Source organism: Callithrix jacchus, chromosome 19 (genome assembly GCF_049354715.1).
Source record: "Callithrix jacchus isolate 240 chromosome 19, calJac240_pri, whole genome shotgun sequence".
NCBI classification, from domain to species: Eukaryota; Metazoa; Chordata; class Mammalia; order Primates; family Cebidae; genus Callithrix; species Callithrix jacchus.
Genome location: NC_133520.1, coordinates 39,512,277 through 39,532,371, shown reverse-complemented (window position 1 = coordinate 39,532,371; position 20,095 = coordinate 39,512,277). Strand labels below are relative to the sequence as shown.

Below are 20,095 nucleotides of genomic sequence, written 5' to 3'. Positions count from 1 at the left end.
TCCATTGGAAATGCAGAATGCACACTGTGTCTAACTGCCCATTCTACCAGGAAACTGCTTGTGTTTAGAGTTTCCTAACAGGCAAGTGTTTCAAAATTCGGTCTTTGTAATACAGGCGCAAAGGTTGACCGAAGAGCTTGCTTCCCCCAGAGCTTAATAAAATGAAGCCTTTACCTCTGGCCGAAACAGCAGTGTCTAGAATGAACTGATTTGCTTCCTGACACAGCAGGCACTGAATTTCACACAAGGTTAATTACTGTGTGTGTGTTTTAAAAGTATCATGCTCATTAGAAATTAAAGATAGCCATATAAAAACATCAGTACAATGCTCTGTGGGTGTGTGCTGGCCTCTTTTGGGCCTTGGCAGGAAGGTCACATTGTTTGGTGAAGATGAAGTCTTTTGACACATTTCTGGTGAGACATTTGCACATATTGGAAGATTATGTCTTGCTTCATAGGATCATGTCCTTACGTCTTTTTTTACTTTAGAAAGAGGTAAACTTGGAAAGATGCTTCGTGATTCTTCAGGTCATTATTTGAGGATGGTATAGGCGTCAGTTATACCACCTATATGCCTATGTACATTAATTTCACAAGTGAATGTTATCACGGCTTAAATACATGTGTACGCTTTGCTAGATTTTTAAAAAACAGGGTCTTGTCATCAGGTCCTATTCTCTTTTTACCCACAAAGAAACCAAGAAATCAGAAGCTGAGTCTGATCAGAACTTGCCTGTACCAAAGTGAATCACTGATGGGGAGTCAGGAAGAATACATTCCCTACTCGATTAGATCAACTTTTCATTTTTTAAAAGAGATTTTTGGCCGGGAGTGGTGGCTCATGCCTGAAATCCCAGCACTTTGGGAGACTGAGGTATGAGAGTCGCTTGAACTCAGGAGGTGAAGGTTGCAGTGAGCTGAGATCACACTACTGCACTCCAGCCTGATGACAGAGCAAGACTCCATCTCAAAAAAAAAGGAGAGATTTTTGCAAGCTTCTGCTTCCCACAAAGTCTTGATTCTCCCCTCCCCTTCCTTTCTTTTCCCTTCCCTTTTCCTTCCTTCCTTCCTTCCTTCCTTCCTTCCTTCCTTCCTTCCTTCCTTCCGTCCTTGCAGTAGTGTGCTGAAAAGTATGTAACAGTCCACTCTCTGGGGGGAAAAGCCGTGATCTGTAGAGTGTGCCAGAGTCCCTGGTGGAAACGCAGCCGTGGTCGTAAACCATGTCTGATTCCCAGAGTAGCTGAAAATTTAAGTTGGCTTTCATAAAGGTGGTCTGAGTGATCTTTCCTTCACCACTGGATGCCTCCTTTGTTAAAAATAAAAACATTAAAAATCATAAAGCCCTAGACTTCTGAGGATTTGCATAAAGAAGTTTTAATGTCAGATTTTTAGTTTAATAGTAGAAAAAAGGAGAAAATGATACATAGAAGAAAAAAACAGAAGTAGCTACCTTAATTGACAATAAAAGCACTTAGTTTCCGTTGCGTACCTGAAAGGTCAGCCTGGACTGAGTCCTTTTCACTGTGCCTTTCCGGCCTGCTGAGCAGAGGTTGGTAGAAGGACCTGGTGTTGGAAGTAGACCTGTGTTGTACTATCCCACAACTTTCAGGATGCTGAGACCACCCCGTGTTCTAAAATGTGGCAGCTGGCCCAGCATGGCGGCTCACACCTGTCATCCCAGTAGTTTGGGGCAGCCAAGGCAGGCAGATCATTTGAGCCCATGACTCCAGACCAGCTAAAAATTAGCTGGGCATGGTGGCGCATGCCTGTAATCCCAGCTACTCAGGAGGCTGAGGCAGGAGAATTGCCTGAACCCAGGAGGCAGAGGTTGCGGTGAGCCGAGATCGCGTCGTTGCACTCCAGCCTGGGTAACAAGAGTGAAACTCCGTCTAAAAAAAAAAAAGAATTTATTATTAGAAAGATAATAGGCAGTTACTGTAAAAAAAAGTTTGAACAGTATAGAAAGGTAAAAAGTTTGAACCCCTTTCTCTTGCATAATTTATACGAACCTACTTCCCAGTAATAATCTGTTACTATTACTATTAACATTTATTGAGTAGTTACTGTGCATAAAGCATGTTTCTAAGCATTTTACAGTTAAGATTTATCATGTGTTAACATTTCGTGTGCATAAACATACATCCTTTTTGTCTTAAATATACTTTTGTAATGTTGGGCAATTTGTTTTCACTTGCAATGTACCTTGGACAATTTTCCATGTCACTAGACACATTGCTTTTTAGAGACATAGTTCTGCTCTGTTGCCCAGGCTGCAGTGCAGTAGTGAGATCCTGCTGTTGCCCAGGCTGCAGTGCAGCAGTGAGATCCTGCTGTTGCCCAGGCTGCAGTGCGGCCGTGAGATCCTGCTGTTGCCCAGGCTGCAGTGCGGCAGTGAGATCGTGCTGTTGCCCAGACTGCAGTGCGGCCGTGAGATCCTGCTGTTGCCCAGGCTGCAGTGCGGCAGTGAGATCCTGCTGTTGCCCAGGGTGCAGTGCGGCAGTGAGATCCTGCTGTTGCCCAGGCTGCAGTGCGGCAGTGAGATCCTGCTGTTGCCCAGGCTGCAGTGCGGCAGTGAGATCCTGCTGTTGCCCAGGCTGCAGTGCGGCAGTGAGATCGTGCTGTTGCCCAGGGTGCAGTGCGGCAGTGAGATCCTGCTGTGGCCCAGGCTGCAGTGCGGCAGTGAGATCGTGCTGTTGCCCAGGATGCAGTGCGGCAGTGAGATCGTGCTGTTGCCCAGGGTGCAGTGCGGCAGTGAGATCATGCTGTTGCCCAGGGTGCAGTGCGGCAGTGAGATCCTGCTGTGGCCCAGGGTGCAGTGCGGCAGTGAGATCGTGCTGTTGCCCAGGGTGCAGTGCGGCAGTGAGATCCTGCTGTGACCCAGGCTGCAGTGCGGCAGTGAGATCCTGCTGTGACCCAGGCTGCAGTGCGGCAGTGAGATCCTGCTGTGGCCCAGGCTGCAGTGCGGCAGTGAGATCCTGCTGTGGCCCAGGCTGCAGTGTGGCAGTGAGATCCTGCTGTTGCCCGGGCTGCAGTGCGGCAGTGAGATCCTGCTGTTGCCCAGGCTGCAGTGCGGCAGTGAGATCGTGCTGTTGCCCAGGGTGCAGTGCGGCAGTGAGATCGTGCTGTTGCCCAGGGTGCAGTGCGGCAGTGAGATCCTGCTATGGCCCAGGCTGCAGTGCGGCAGTGAGATCGTGCTGTTGCCCAGGGTGCAGTGCGGCAGTGAGATCGTGCTGTTGCCCAGGGTGCAGTGCGGCAGTGAGATCCTGCTGTGGCCCAGGGTGCAGTGCGGCAGTGAGATCCTGCTGTTGCCCAGGCTGCAGTGCGGCAGTGAGATCCTGCTGTTGCCCAGGCTGCAGTGCGGCAGTGAGATCCTGCTGTTGCCCAGGCTGCAGTGCGGCAGTGAGATCCTGCTGTGACCCAGGCTGCAGTGCGGCAGTGAGATCCTGCTGTGGCCCAGGCTGCAGTGCGGCAGTGAGATCCTGCTGTGGCCCAGGCTGCAGTGTGGCAGTGAGATCGTGCTGTTGCCCAGGGTGCAGTGCGGCAGTGAGATCCTGCTGTGGCCCAGGGTGCAGTGCGGCAGTGAGATCGTGCTGTTGCCCAGGGTGCAGTGCGGCAGTGAGATCCTGCTGTTGCCCAGGCTGCAGTGCGGCAGTGAGATCCTGCTGTTGCCCAGGCTGCAGTGCGGCAGTGAGATCCTGCTGTGACCCAGGCTGCAGTGCGGCAGTGAGATCCTGCTGTGGCCCAGGCTGCAGTGCGGCAGTGAGATCCTGCTGTGGCCCAGGCTGCAGTGTGGCAGTGAGATCCTGCTGTTGCCCAGGGTGCAGTGCGGCAGTGAGATCCTGCTGTGGCCCAGGCTGCAGTGCGGCAGTGAGATCCTGCTGTGGCCCAGGCTGCAGTGTGGCAGTGAGATCCTGCTGTTGCCCAGGGTGCAGTGCGGCAGTGAGATCCTGCTGTGACCCAGGGTGCAGTGCGGCAGTGAGATCCTGCTGTTGCCCGGGCTGCAGTGCGGCAGTGAGATCCTGCTGTTGCCCGGGCTGCAGTGCAGCAGTGAGATCGTGCTGTTGCCCGGGCTGCAGTGCGGCAGTGAGATCGTGCTGTTGCCCGGGCTGCAGTGCGGCAGTGAGATCGTGCTGTTGCCCAGGCTGCAGTGCAGTAGTGTGATCATGATTTACTGTAACCTTTAGCTCCTGTGCTCAAGCAATCTTCCCACCTCAGTCTCCCAAGTAGCTAGGACTACAGACGCACATCACCACACCCGGATAATTAAAACAAAAAAAATCTTTTTAAGAGATGGGGTTTTGCGACATAGCCCAGGCTGGTCTCAAATGGTCCTCCTGCCTTTGCCTCCCAAAGTGCTGGGATTACAGGCGTGACCCACTGTGCCCGGCCTACTTCTTTCTTTTGTTGTTGTTTTTACCAAGAACCACCTGAATAGTCATGCTTCATTCTTTATAGCTGTAAAGTTTCTATTGAATCAAGAGGATACCATAATTTATTTAATAATTCCTCTGATAAAGGACACTTCAGTTGTTGCTACTATTTGTTATTACAGGCAATGCTGCAACGGCCATTATGTTAGTCCATGTTTGCAATGCTATAAAGGAATACCCAAGGCTGGTTAATTTATAAAGAAAAAAGTTCTGATTTTGGCTCATGGTTCTGCAGGAAGTACATAAAGCATAGTGCCAGCATCTGCTTCCGGTGAGGCCTCAGGAAGCTTCCAATCGTGGCAGAAGGTGAAGTGGAGCTGGTGTATCACGTGGAGAGAGAGAGAGAGATGAGTCAGGCTCTTTCAGCTACCAGCTCTTGGGTGAACTCATACAGAGGGAACTCACTCATTACCCTAGGGATGGCGCCAAGCCATTCACACGGGATCCACCCCCATGCCCCAAACATCTCCTGCCAGGCCCCACCTCCAACATTGGGGGTTACATTTCAACATGTGATTTGGAGGGGGTAAACATCCTAACCATAGCAAGCATTCTTCACTATACATATAGAGTATATATAAAAATATATATTACTGGGCTAGGAGCGGTGGCTCACGCCTGTAATCCCAGTACTTTGGGAGGCCGAGGTGGGTGGATCACCTCGTCAATAGATCGAGACCAACCTGGTCAACAAGGTGAAACCCCATCTCTACTAAAAATACAAAAAATTAGCTGGGCACGGTGGCGCGTGCCTGTAATCCCAGCTACTTGGGAGGCTGAGGCAGGAGAATTGCCTGAACCCAGGAGGCGGAGGTTGCGGTGAGCGGAGATCGCGCCATTGCACTCCAGCCTGGGTAACAAGAGCGAAACTCCGTCTCAAAAAAAAAAAAAAAAATTGTATATATATATATCCTAATAATTTTTTTTAGGTCTTTTTTTTTTTTTCCCGAGACAATGTCTCACTCTGTCACCCAGGCTGGAGTGCAGTGGTGTGATCATAGCTCACTATAACCTCCAACTCCTAGGTTCAAGCAATCCTCCCGCCTCAGCCTCCCAAGCAGCTGGGACTAAAGGTGCCTGCTACTGTACCTGGCAGTGTAAGATGATTTTTGGTACTGTTTACTCCACTGGAATGTAAACGTCATGAGAGCAGGGGCTTTATTTCTTGCCATATCCCCAGCACTTTATTCCTAGGGCCTAGTATATAGTTAAGTGTTTAATAAACACTTGAATGCTTACTACTTTACACCCAACAGATGGGCAAGAATGAAGTCTCCAAATAGCAAGTGCTGATGAGGATGTAGAGCAAGAGGATTCCTGTATCCTGCTGGGAGTGAAAATCAGTACATTTGCTTCCAAGAGCGATGAGATAACTCAAATGTGAATATTCTAGCACCAACCATTTTCATTGCCGACATACATTAGATATACTTTGGTACATGTGCCTTAGGAGAAATATACAAGAATTTTATTGTAGCATTCTTTATATTATATTGTACAAAAGCATCGTAGAATTCGGCGTATTTTTCTCTCTCTCTACACATGTATCGCAGACATTATTTTTTTATTCTGAGTCATTTGGGAATAAGTTTACAACATCATGACCAAATAAGGAAGTTGCAGAATTAACATTTACAAAATACTCAAAATATGCAAACAGTACGATAATGTAATTTATAAAAACATGTATATATAACAAGCAGAGAGGCAGGGACCGGAAAGATAAGCACTAACCCAGGCAAGTGGCCGCGGTGGGGACAGGAGAGGAAATGGGTTCAGGGATAAGCCTCACTATCTGGAATACTTTTCTTAAGCTGTGTTGAGGTTACGTATTTGTTATTGGCCGCACTGTTTTTGCAAGACTAATATAGTTTATAATTTTAAAAAATCAGGAATGGGCGGGGTGCAGTGGCTCATAACTGTAATCCCAGCACTTTGGGAGGCCGAGGTGGGTGGATCACCTGAGGTCAGGAGTTTGAGACCAGCCTGGCCAACAGGGTGAAACCCTGTCTCTACAAAAACACAAAAATTAGCCGGGAGTGGGGGGTGCACACCTGTGATTCCAGCTACTTGGGAGGCTGAGGCAGGAGAATGGCACGAACCTAAGAGACACAGTGAGCTGAGATCTCGCCACTGCACTGCAGCCTGGGTGACAGAGTGAGACTCCGTCTCAAAAAATAATAAATAAAACAAATCAGGAAGGGATGTTGCTTTATCAAATGTCTTCTTGGTGTTTATTAAAATAAAATGTATACAGAATAAATACCTGTTCCTCTCTCAGTTCTTCTATATCTAAGCCTTATTAATTTATGTCAAGGCCAAATTCCTCTCTAAAGGCTTTCTTCTTCACTTTCTGTACCAACTGCCCCACTCCCAGGGGTCCCTGGCACAGGCTGCTCACTGCCAGCGGGGCACACCACAGGACAAGCGTCTTCTCTCGTTTCTTCTGCTCCACAGTCAGTTCTGCCCATGTGCTACATACACGTACCGCCATTAAACAAGTGAGCCCAGTGAGGGGGGGCAAGGCCCTTGCTCAGCAGCCATTGCAATCCCAGGATCTATGTCAGAGCCGGCCCATCACAGGCTCTGGAAATGCTTGCTGCACAGCATTAAATGACACCACATTTGCATGTATCTGACACAATTACACGCAACGTTTTTAAACTAAAATGTTAATTTTAGAATAGTTTTAGATCTGCAAAAAATACTAAAAAGACAGCACAAAGCATTCCTCTACACCCCTCACGAATTTTCCCTCTCGTGAGTCTGCGTTCACCGTCCACGTCCCCCGAGCCTCGCACACACCCCCTGGCGAATGTTCTCGGCGTGGGTCACTCCCAGGTCATCCGCAGGTTTTCTCGCTCTCTCTTTGCGCAAACCCCTCGTGCAAAGAGAACAACCGGCTGCCGCCTCCAGCTTCCAGCTGGGCTAGAAGATGCGGCGCCTGGGGACGCCAGAGCAGTGCGGGGCCCACGGCGGGACGGAGCCATAGACCGCCGTCCGCGTCTGCCAGGCTTGGAAGCGGACTTGCAGCCAGAGCCGCCGCCCGAGGGGCCCCCCGGCCGCAGACCGGTGAGAAAGCGGCTGCTGGGCAGCGTTGCCTGCTCCGGCGCGAGGGGGGCGTGGCGTGCGTGGCGTGGGCGTGGCGGCGTGCGCGCGGTGAAGGGAGCGCGGCGCGCTGGCTGTGGCTACAGCGGCGGCCTGGACGGCGGCGGTTGCTGCGCCCGGTACTGCGGTCGCTGCCTGAGGCGCAGGCGCCGTGGGCTCAGCCCGCCCCGGGCCTGGGCTCGCTGTGGACTCGTCATGGTGACCGCGGAGAGGCCTTTCCACCTGGTGGTGTTCGGCGCCTCTGGCTTCACCGGCCAGTTCGTGACCGAGGAGGTGGCCCGGGAGCAGGTGGACCCGGAGCGGAGCTCCCGCCTGCCCTGGGCCGTGGCGGGCCGCTCCCGGGAGAAGCTGCAGCGAGTGCTGGAGAGGGCGGCCCTGAAGCTGGGTAAAGGGGCGGCGTGGGACGGGGCTGTGGCCGGGACGCCGCCGCGCCCAAAGCAGCGTGTCTCCCGCTGGGGGCGCCCTCCGCGTCCCCGAGCCCTGCCTGAGGACAGGAAGAGGAGAGGGAGGGGTGTTTCAAACGCTGCCACGGCTTTGTTCCACCTCCTTAACAAAAACCAAACTATATATATATGTGGGGGGTACAGGAAAAAGAAAAAAATTCAAAACGGAAGCGTTCTCGGCGTGGGCCACCCCCCGGGTCACCGCAGGTTCGCTCGCCCTCTGCGCTACCGCTCGGTGCAGCCAGAACCACGGGCTGCCGCCTCCGCCTCCAGCACGGCCGGAAGATGCGGCCCCTGGGGCGGCCACAGCCGCGCACACGTGTGTGTGTGTGTGTGTGTGTAATTTTAATATATATATATATAATTTTAATGTATATATACTTTTCCTCCTCTTTCCCGCTTTTGAATTTCTGCCTCAGTTTGGGGAGTTCCCTGGCGAAATGGTCAGAAACTTGAGTTGTCCCTCTCTCTGCTCCATCCTGCCCCGCAGCAGGGGCACCTGTTGAGTCCGGGGTTTGTGGGGCGGGGGGAGTGGGTCGCGGTATTTGGTCGCAGAGGAGAGGAGGATTTTCGTTTCTTGGAGATCGGAGTCTCCCTTTGCCTTCTGTTTTGAGGATGGGACAGCAAGCTTAAGAGTTGCATGTACCAGCAGTGGCTTTTGTGGCTCTCCCGCTTTCGTTTATTGTTTTTTGTGTAGGAATACTCCAGGCTTCCTCTTTATAAAATAAAAAGTTTGTCTTTCTGGTTTAGACGCTTGCTTATTCTCTAAGCATTCAGGTAGCGTATATTTGTTGAGTGACCTGGTCCACGGTAGGTGCTGTCCTGAGTCTGGGGTTGCAGGTGGGACAGAGAGGAGACAGACACATGGACCCTGTGCCTTCAGGGCTGGGGAGACATCTAACTTAGGACTCTGTAGCCTTTAGATTTGGCTATTCACTCCCCACCCTAGATTTCCCTTGTACAGACACCTGCTAGCATTCTGGAAATAATACATTCTCTCTCTTTAATCTGCTTTCATACCATGCCCTGCTCAGGGTGCTTCTGTTCTGGGTAAATACGGAAGACACCACGTAGGCTAGATTCTCCTGCAGCTTTTGGTGCTGATACTACCAACACATAATTTTGACCAAAGAGCTTTTTGGACTTTATTTTTCCAGGAGAAGTAATTTCACTATTAAAATACATGCTTCCATTTCTTTTTCCAGCTCGGCAAGATCGTCCGGGTACAGCCTAGTCACTTCCCATATATAATGCCCAAATCAAGTTATATTGTGGGGGATATACCTTGAGCTATTGAAACCTGTGTCACTTAGTTGAGCCAGTTAATTCCAACTATTTTATTATACGAGTTGTGTGTGCGTTTATATAGCATGTAATTTTCACCTCAGAGTTCTAATGGATTTGATGTTAACAGTCAGTCCCTCTCCATCACCTACAGCTGGATCACAGTAATTGTTGAATAGTTGATGAGGGACTTTTTAATTAGTTTAAAGGTCTCATTCTGCCACCCAGGCTACAGTGCAGTGGCATTGACCTGTGTCTAAGCGATTCCGCCACCTCAGCCTCCTGAGTAGCTGGGACTACAAGTGTGTGCCACTATGTCCAGATTTTTTTTTTTTTTTGGTAGAGACAAGGTTTTGTTATGTTGCCCAAGCTGGTCTTGAACTCCTGAGCTCAAGAAATCCTTCTGCCTTGACCTCCCAAAGTGCTGGGATTACAGGCCAGCCACTGCTCCTGGGCAAGAAACTATTTTTATAATATAAATTCCCTGCTGGAGAGGAAGTCTGGGTAGTCATCTGCTCAGCATTTAAACTTGATTGTGAAATTGTCATGTTACACAGGGTTGTTATTTACACAATGATTTTATTATATTTTTTTAAAAGGTCAGTTTTTTAGTAACCCTTAGCGTCAATTCAGTTTTCCTCATAGCCTTTTCCTTTTTTATTACCTGATTAAAAAGTTTTATTCAAGACAGAGAGCTAGCTTTCAGTTTATCAGTGTATTTAGTGATTTGCTGTCACTGATTGCTGTAAAAAGATATGGAAGATTTAGTCCTCTGCCGAGATTTGCTTTCCTGAATTTGTTTCTTATTTTAGGAAGACCAACACTGTCATCTGAAGTTGGAATCATCATATGTGATATTGCTAATCCAGCCTCACTTGAAGAAATGGCTAAACAGGCAGCAGTTGTCCTCAATTGCGTAGGACCAGTAAGTAATCAGCCCCGCTTTGTAGCAGAACAAACAGTCCATTCATTTCTAGCAAAATATTCCAGAGGAACATAAGGCCAGTGGACAAGGCCTTAACCCCATCTGGGGAGTTTTTTCTTCTTTGAGGAGCAAATGGACATGATCAAAGCCTCCTGAGCGGGCGTGTGACAGGCACTCTATGACACTGTCCTTAGAGAATGTGTGCTGGTTTGTTGATTGTTACATCTGTGATTGTCAGCATTTTCTTTACTTTTTACTGTATGCCCCTTCAGTAAAAATGTTCGGGTGTGTATCCCCAGTATATTATTTATAAACTATATTCTTGTGTTACTGTATAAATATATATATATTATTTGTTAATTTTTTTTTTTTTTGAGACCGAGTTTCGCTCTTGTTACCCAGGCTGGAGTGCAATGGCGCCATCTCGGCTCACCGCAACCTCCATCTCCTGGGTTCAGGCAATTCTCCTGCCTCAGCCTCCTGAGTAGCTGGGATTACAGGCACACGCCACTATGCCCGGCTAATTTTTTGTATTTTTATTAGAGACAGGATTTCAGCATGTTGACCAGGATGGTCTCGATCTCTTGACCTCGTGATCCACCCGCCTCAGCCTCCCAAAGTGCTGGGATTACAGGTGTGAGCCACCACGCCCGGCCCATTTGTTAATTGTTTCTCAAGAGAAACTGTTTCTTAGCCCTCATATTCAGATGTCATAGTTCATGAACCCAAGTCAGTGACAAACTTCTAGATAATTCAACCTGAAGAAATCCTTTCTATTCCAAGATGACTTTACGAAAGATACCAGCCTTCTTCGTCTCTCAAAATCTTTTTGGGGATTGTAATTTCTGTAGACATCTGCATATGCCTTCTTTCTTGGTTCAGCCACACCAAACTTAGAGAGAGCTGCAACCCCCAGGGATACCAGGAATGCTCCAACCATGTGAAATCGCAGATGCCCAGCCAGAAGGCCACGCGTCTGAGGTTTTGGCAAAACTTCAGAAGCCACAGTAGTTAACTGTTCTTGAGATGTGTGCCAGCCTCAGCCCCAGTGTCCTTCCAGACTGATGGACATAAATATATTTTTTAATGCACAAAAGGAAGACTAAAAAAGTACTCATTATTGAATAAATATTGATACTTTATGTAAAATGCACTATTGTAGGCACCTGGGACACAGTGGTGACAGAAAAGAAAGTCCCTCATGGAGATTACATTCTTGTGTGGAAGACAGAAAAGTAGGATTGTAATAGGAGGTAATGAGTGCTTTGAAGAAAAGTGAAACAAAGAAAGGAGACAAGGTATTGGCATATCAGTGGTTTTAGGTGGATGGTCAGGGAAGCTTTCTGTGAGGAATTGATGTTAGAGCAGAGATCTGAATGAATTGAGAGCAAATCGGATGAGTCTTTTGAGGAGACACTGTTCCAGGGAGAGCAGGTACAAAGTTCCTGAGATTCGAGTGTGCTTGGCAAGACTGAAGAATGTCAGAGGCCTGTGACTGGACAGGGCAGAGAGGTGGAAGGTGGGTGGGAGAGATGCCCAGGAGCTGGGCCGTGTGGGATCTTGTAGGCCATGGTCAGGATTTGGATTTTATTTTTTCCAGGTGTGACCAAGAGGCATTGAATGGTTGAAAGTAAGGGCTTCACCTGATTTAAATGTGAAGTTCTTTGGCTTCTGAGTGGAAAAAACAGATAATAAGGGAATGGTCCAAGCATAAGCATCCCCACGGTAGTAGTGGTAGAGGTGCTGGGAGGGAGTTAGGGTCGGAGTGTATTTTCAAAGGAGAACAGCTTTTGAATGTTCTTGAGAAAAAGTCATCAAGTCACAGGCCATCAGACTTTTGGCCTGTGTAACAAGGTGAATGTTGGTGACATTTAGTGATCTGAAGAAGCCATCACAGTTGACAAGATATTTAAAAATTAAATATCTAAACTATTAACAATTTTTAGGGAGAGCAAAAGGATTTTGAATTGTTGTTACAAAAAAATGTTGTTTATTTGGATTTATCTCGTTCTTAACTAGCTTAGATTCCATCCATCAGGTCCATTGCTCCACTCTACAGTGTACACCCTTAACTGTCTCCCTTGCCTTTTTCTCCTCAGTGCTCTGGAAAAGTCTCAGCCCTGGTTATTCTCTGCCTACTCTTCACCTGAATCTGAGTAACCCATATGTGGCTGGAGAAAAACGTATCCGCTGCTAACTGGTCACACATCAGATATGTGTTTCCGAACCTCGTCTGGGGCTCAGCACCTCCAGCAGTTCTGCTCTGTTTCCCTCAGGAATTGTGTCTCCTGCTCTCTGGAGCAGCTTCACAGCCTTGTTTTCCTCGCACTTTTCATACCCATCTCTCTTTCCTTGTCCTTGTCTGATGATTGTTTTCTTTTTTTTAGCTATGAAAGTAGAAGCTGGTTAATAGAATTTCTTCCTTTGTTTGCCTACCACCAGGTCTACCTACCTGTCTGCCGGTCGGCACTGTACCTGTAGTCCGCCATATGTCTTGTCACAGGCAAAACTGCTCCTGTTCCTGCTGGACACAGTGTGCAAGGACTTTAAGTTTACGGTTACACGTTGTCTTGTTATCAAATTTCCCCTCTTCACTGGATTATTTCTTTTGTGTGTGTGCTCTCTATAAGTTTATTGTCTTTATCTGGAAAATCCTCATAGAAAATTGTTTGGTTTAGCTCTCAGCAGCCCACTCCTGAGCTCTGAGGAAGCTTTCTTCTGAGCAAGGGACATGTTGGGGCGGTTCCACTTCTTCTTTGTAACTTCTTTCTCGGGCTTCTTTTCATAAACTGGATTCTCTCGTATAGCAGCATGAGCTTTCTCATACATCTTCTCCGTCATGTCTGGAGTTATGCTGTTCTTCATGTATTGAGAGAACTGTTTGTTGGAAGCATCTTCATCTTCTTCATTAAGAATGTTGCCTGTAATCTGTGACGTTCTGGCCCATGGTGTGCTTCTGGTGTGCTGCATTGAATTCCTTGCTTTCAGAATCATAACCAGGGAATTGTTTGGTACTGTGAGGGATAGACAAGCCTCCATCCACAGCTCCCTTCAGGGCACCAAAAACTTTCTTGTCAGTGGTAGTTCTGGCGAGGCCTGCATCTAAATAGCAGGTAAAGGCGCCTGGCCGACCAGCAGTGCTTTCCATGTGGTATTCTTCACCAGTCACCTCCACTTGGCCTTCATAGATCTTGTCCAGGCCAAACCGATTGAGAAGCAGGCCAGTACAGTATGCCATAGCATGATTTGTCAGGCCAACCTTCACACCGTATTTTGGCAGTTCATGTGCATATGCTGCGCAGACTGTCATATCCCCTTTACAGGCGTCAGCAATCTGACAGGTGACATCTCTGTTACATGAACTATCATCTTGTATTTGGGCATGTTGTATTTATTTTTATCCTGTATCGTCAAGTGTTTTCGAGCATAGTGATCAGTTTTACCCTCTCGTTGTCTTCTGAATCTCACTTGGTATCCCTTAAAGTAGGCCTTATTCTTAACAACTTTAGCAAACCCCATCCTGTGGCGGCTCAACAGAGACCTGCAGGCCCAGCAGCGCTTAGGGGTGGAAAAGGTAGATTATTTCTATCACATTTAAATATGTGCTATCTCCCATCTTTAAAAGTTGCTTGATTCCACATCCCTTCCAACTGCTCCGTTTTTTGTGTCCCCTTTTAGCAACCTCCTTGAAAGGATTCTCATGACTCACTGTCTCTACTTCCTCACCTGCTACTCTATCTTAAACCACTCTTATGGAACTTGTGTTTCCTCCCTACTGCAGTGAAAGCACTCTGCCGAAGTGCCTTCCTGTGAAATCCAGTCCTCATCCGCAAGCTTTCAGCATTTCATCCAGTTGACCCTTTATTCTGTCTTCACTTGGCTTCCACACTGTCATCCTCTTGCAGGTTTCCTGCTGTCCACCAGCTTCACCCTGGAAGTCCTAGTCTTTGGCATCTTTTTATCCTCCCGGCTTTAAATGCCTGAGGCCTCAGTGTTCAAGCTTTAGAAACTCAATAACCTTATTGAGGCATTAGGCTGCGGTATAATGAAGATGACTGACTGAAGAGGGGTAGTGGCCCCTCTGTGTTATGAAACTCTCCCACAGCCCTCAGGATACCTGTTGTGCCCTGTCTTCAACACGTGACCACTTAACATGGCCCAGGGAATATCTTAGAGTCAGTCCATACATTAACTGTCAATTTTATGTTTTTTTCTGTGTTTTCAACACATGATCACTTAACGTTGCCCAGGGAATGTCTTATAGTCAGTCCATATGTTAACTGTTAATTTTATGTTTTTCTTTGTGTGTTTTATAAAAATTAGCATGAATGAAAGTTCTGATACTTACTTCCATCCCCAGTGGATCATTCTGTGCTTCCCTTGGGGGAAGTACACCTGCTTGGGAGACCACTGGGTTAGAAGATGGAGCACTGAGGGCCAGGCGTGGTGACTCACACCTGTAATCCCAGCACTTTGGGAGGCTGAGGTGGATGGATCACTTGAGGTCAGGAGTTTGAGACCAGCCTGGCCAACATGGAGAAACCCCATCTCTACTAAAAATAGAAAAAATTAGCCGGGCATGATGGCAAGTGCCTATAATCCCAGCTACTCGGGAGGCTGAGGCAGGAGAATCGCTGGAACCGAGGAGGCAGAGGTTGCAGTGAACTGAGGTTGCGCCACTGCACTCCAGCCTGGGCAACAAGAGTGAAACTCTGTCTACCAAAAAAATAAAAAGAAAGTGGAGCATTGAGAGCATGATTGTAGTTTTAACCTCTAAGCTAACTGGCCTCACAGGAGAGAGGTGTCTTCCTTGAGATGAAGGATTGCTACTCCGTGTTCACCTGTCTCAGACCAGCACAGGGTACTAATGGAGAAAAATCGAACAACTTCATAAAATGGGAATAAGTGAGTGAGAAGTCTCAACTCCAGATTACTCAAAGAAGTGGGCCAGATGTGACAAAATGCAGTAAAAGTGAGGAATGTGCAGACTGTGGCAAACAGGAAAATGTGTTTTCTTTCCATAAGGAACTACTGTTATTTTTATAAGCTCATTAATACTTCACTGCAGCTTGCCGGTACTTGTAGATGAACTGCCTAGCTGATAGGCTCACTAGCCCAACAAGAGAAGTGAGCCTGGAGGAGCTGGCAGGTGGCCAGGCGGAATGGAGGGAAGGTGTTCCAGGTACTGGAAGCAAGCACACTGGGTGTGAAGCAGCATGCTTGGGGCATCACATGGAATTCAGAACTGCTGGAACGTGACAGTTAAGGGGCTGTGGTGTGATATGATGCTAAGGACTTTTGTGACATGCTACGAAGTTTGGATTTTGTACTGTATCCTGAAGGGTTTTAAGAGTGGATATTTTATAGGAGTGGGCCAGGAGGAAAGGTGACATCAGATTTTTAGAATAACAGTTTGTTATTTATTTGGAGATAGGGCTAGCTGGCTGCCGTGTAACCAGTTAGGGCCTATTTGTAGTAAATTAGATGAGTGTCGACAGGGTCTGAACTAAGATACAGTTGTGTAGGGTAGAGGAGACTGGATCAAACTTTGTGACTTCCAATATAGGTCGTGAGAAAGATTGCGTCCATATTTTTTTTTTTTGAGGCGGGATCTTTCTCCATCACCCAGGCTAGAGGGCAGTGGCACGGTCTCGTCTCACTGCAACCTCCGCCTCCTGGGTTCAAGCAATTCTCCTGTCTCAGTCTCCTGAGTAGCTGGAACTACAGGCACATATCACTACCCCCAGCTAATTTTTGTGTTTTTAGCAGAGATGAGGTTTCACCATATTGGTCAGGCTGGTCTTGAACTCTTGACCTCAGGTGATCTACCTGTCTTGGCCTCCAAAGTGCTGGGATTACAGGCATGAGCCACTACACCCAATCTTCTTCCTGGTTTTAACCTGAGAATTATGTGGGGAGTAATGCCATTAATAATAACAAAAAAATAAATCTGAACGCCATGTGCCCGGTACAGTGCTAAGTTCTTTGCATTCTCTTATTTCATCCTCACAACTACCCAGGGAAGTCGGTGTTATCAATCACCATTCTTTGATTGAAGAGGTTGATGCTTAGAAAGTGACTTGCCCAAGGTCACACAGCTAGTGGCTACAGAACTGGATGTAAGTCTGGCCTGACGTGAAAGCCCATACTCTAGACCACTCTGCTCTTCAGCCCTTTGCACAGTTTTGTCTCAGAGTCTTCACTTACTTGAGCATATCAGGAAGATGTTAGAACTGGGACCTGGGCACGCTGAACTAGGGGCTATACTTTTTTTTTTTTGAGATGGGGGTCTCACTTTGTTTCCCAGGCTAGTGTATAGTGGCACGAACACAGCTGACTGCAGCCTCAACCTCCTGGGCTCAAGTGATCTTCCATCTTCAGCCCTGCAAGTAGCTGGGACTACAGGCACAAGCCACCACATCTAGCTAATTTTTGTATTTTTTGTAGAGACAGGGTTTTACCCTCTTGCTCAGGGTGGTCTCTAGTGATTCACTCTGCTTAGTCTCCCGAAGTGTTACAATTACAGACATGAGCCACTGTCCCTGGCCATGTTTGTGTTTGTGTGTGTGTGTGTATATATATGTATTTTTCTTAGGGAGACAGGGTCTCAAAGTGATCCTTCTGGCTCAGCCTCCCAAAGTGATGGGATTACAGTTTGAGCCACCACACAGACCTGCAGGCTACGTGTTGAAGCATGTGCTAGGAAGTAGAGGAGGAGGAGAAATAGGTTTGGAGAGAGATGATGAATTCAGTTTTAGACTTGGTGAGATTGAGGTATCTGCTAGATACTTTTCATCAAGACAAAAATACAAATAATACATTGTTTGTATATGATGTTTTATAAGTGAGAAAATCAGGGTGAAGAGAAAATAAAAGGAAAATGTAGGCAAAGTGAAATTAGTTTTATGTGTGACTCATGGCACCTGTCCTGTGCTGTCCCTGCTCCTGACCTTTCTAACAAAAACCACAGATAGGGAAAACTTATTAGTGAGCAACTCTAGACATAGAGATTGGAAGTCGCCAGCTCAGATTTTATTGAAGTTGAGAGAGTAGGTGAGATTTCCTGAGAGAATGTCCAGGGCAGTGATTCTCCATCTTTGAAGTACACAGGAATCACCTGTGACGACTATTTAAAATGCAACTTACGCCGGGCTCGGTGGCTCAAGCCTGTAATCCCAGCACTTTGGGAGGCCGAGGCGGGTGGATCACGAGGTCAAGGGATCGAGACCATCCTGGTCAACATGGTGAAACCCCGTCTCTACTAAAAATACAAAAAATTAGCTGGGCACGGTGGTGCGTGCCTGTAATCCCAGCTACTCAGGAGGCTGAGGCAGGAGAATTGCCTGAAACCAGGGGGCGGAGATTGCGGTGAGCCGAGGTCCCACCATTGTACTCCAGCCTGGGTAACAAGAGTGAAACTCTGTCTCACAAAAAAAAAAAAAAAAAAAAAATGCAACTTACTGGAGTCTACCTCAGAAAGCCCGATTCTGGGGGTCTGTAGTGGGACTGAGTAACCAGCATGTGACCCAGGAGATTCCAAAGCAGGTGGACTAATGGCCATTTCAGAAATTTTTGGGTAAAATAACCCCAAGGGGCACACCCTTTCCTCATTTGACTTCCTCATCCTTTTGCTCTATAATTTCTCTGCATACTTCATCACACCCCTTCTCCTCTCCAGAATCTTCTGAATCCAGGGCAGAAGGCACCAAAGCCCAAACAGACCACACCAGAATAGAAATATCCTTTACTCCTCCTCGTTGTACCTTCCTTAAAGTAGTACCCACTGTTTCCCATTCTCCCATGGTCAGTGCTCCCTGCTCAGGAAACCACATCAAAAATCCTTCAGCCACATCAAAAAACTGTGTTAAACTCAGCACCAGCTTCAGTTCCCCCTCTTTTAAGCAGTGTTGAAGGAAACCAGAACAAGCCTCTCACGTGCTTGATCCTTGTCCCATGTTGCCCTAATAATGCTGAGCTCCCCCAGTTCATGCTGAGAAATTTTTTCAAGAGTTTTCGGTCTCCGCCAACTAACCCTGGGAGATTTTTTTCAAGAGTTCTCGGTCTACTTCTGGGTTCTCCCTAGCTCACCTGGGAGAGTCTTTCAAAATTTCCTGGGTCCCTTCCAAGCTCCCCGGGGATTTTTTCCAAGAGTACTTGGGATAACTTCACCTTAGCCTCTCATCTCTCCTTTGCTCAGGCAACTCTTCTTCCAGGTTCGAGTCCCCACACTTGGGTACCATTTACTGAGTACCAGCTTGGCCAGGGAGACCCCACCCAGGCAGCGCTGAAGGCAATGAGAGGCAAACACACAGAATAGCAAAGTGGATCTATCTAGGGGGAGCAGCCTGCCCAGCTGAGAGCCTCAGGGGCTGACAGCATTCCAGCATTCAGTGGCTGTCAGAATCCAGGAGATTCTCATCCACATACTTATTCTCTCTCAACGGGTGACCGTTATTAATAAACAGGTATCCTGCATTCACTAATAACTCATAAATATTCCAAATAGGCAGCTGTTACCTGCCTACCACTAATTACAAACTAAAAGGTATTCACAAGGGAGCCACGGGGGCAGGGTAGACTTAATGTTTCTCAGTACTGCCCGCCTTGGCCTCCCAAAGTGTTGGGATTACAGACATGAGCCACCGTGCCTGGTCATTTTCTCAATTTATCTTTAGGCTATTTTATTAACATTTGATTTCTTGATAGCTAGGACTGTTCACTTCCAGGATTAGGTGGCATTTTATCCATTTAAACTTATCAAGAATAACCTGTTTGTTCTTTTTATTTCCCTAGTATCGATTTTATGGAGAACCTGTAATAAAAGCGTGTATAGAAAATGGAGCCAGTTGTATCGACATCAGTGGAGAACCTCAGGTATATAAGACGAAAAGAAAAAAAATATTTAGTGCGATTTTGCAGACATATTTAGAAGCCAGCAACTCCTTTCTAGTGTTTAGAGGTGGTATTTGTATGGCATTCCATTGATAGCTCAAAGGAGAGCACTGATGGTAAGGTCTTAGCTTCGGCTTTCTTGGATTTATTCTTTACAACATCATTTATTTTCGGTCCATGCTTATTATAGCTACTTCGTGCTTTAAACTGAATTAATTAAAATGAGGGACTATACATAATTCTTAGAATCTCCCTTTTGTAATGTTTTCATTTTGAATTCCCTTTTAAAAATCAGGTACCTTTATAACATTACAGAAAAATAAAGGTAAAATTCACTAGTATAAAATCAACCTAAACATTTTAAATATTCACATTTATTGAATGCTTGCCATGTGCCCAACATTGTGCTAAATGTTTTATGTAACTTTTAAAAAACTACCTATGGAGTAGTTATCATCTTGCTTTATTTTTTATAGATGAGGTAATTAAAGTTTAGGAAGCTTAAGTAACTTGCTCAGTAACATAGAAGAACCAGGTCTTCAATTGAGGTTTGCTTGACCACAGGAAATTGTGTTTTAACAGGTGTTAAGCTATAATTCAGCCTTTAAAATGGTAACCTCAAATGTCTCTGTAGTTAGTACTGATTGTCATCAGCTTGCCAATATAATATTAATATGTATTTGCAGTTTATCAATTGGTAAAATACTGGAAAACACTGAGAAAGTGTAAATTACCAAAACTGATTGAAGAAGAAGAAAGAAACATAAATTTTAAAAAAGGCCAAGTGAGGCCGGGTGCGGTGGCTCACGCCTGTAATCCTAGCACTTTGGGAGGCCGAAGCAGGTGGATCATGAGGTCAAGAGATTGAGACCATCCTGGTCAACTTGGTGAAACCCCATCTCTACTAAAGATACAAAAAATGAGCTGGGCCTGGTGGTGCGTGCCTGTAATCCCAGCTACTCAGGAGGCTGAGGCAGTAGAGTTGCCTGAACCCGGGAGGTGGAAGTTGCGGT

The 20,095-nt window shown here is 46.9% G+C and overlaps 1 protein-coding gene, 1 long non-coding RNA gene and 1 pseudogene across 3 annotated transcripts in view; 1 reads left to right on the top strand and 2 right to left on the bottom strand.

Annotated features, from left to right (window-relative positions):
- Nucleotides 1–1,358: 1,358 nt before the first annotated feature.
- Nucleotides 1,359–7,543, bottom strand: LOC144580429 (uncharacterized). The gene is made up of 2 exons (XR_013529933.1): nt 7,236–7,543; nt 1,359–1,889 (listed from the first exon to the last, which is right to left on the bottom strand). It is a non-coding gene; the product is annotated as an uncharacterized LOC144580429 (long non-coding RNA).
- Nucleotides 7,544–7,722: 179 nt separating this feature from the next.
- SCCPDH (saccharopine dehydrogenase (putative)) overlaps nt 7,723–20,095 on the top strand; it is a 29,448-nt gene continuing 17,075 nt past the window's right edge. For both annotated transcript variants that reach the window (XM_002760841.6, XM_008985685.4), the window contains exons 1-3: nt 7,723–7,923; nt 10,078–10,190; nt 18,984–19,064. In XM_002760841.6, the coding sequence (XP_002760887.1) occupies nt 7,734–7,923; nt 10,078–10,190; nt 18,984–19,064 (384 nt within the window). In that variant the 5' untranslated portion in view covers nt 7,723–7,733. The remainder of the gene's footprint in view (nt 7,924–10,077; nt 10,191–18,983; nt 19,065–20,095) is intronic.
- LOC144580428 (large ribosomal subunit protein uL18 pseudogene) lies at nt 12,766–13,709 on the bottom strand (annotated as a pseudogene).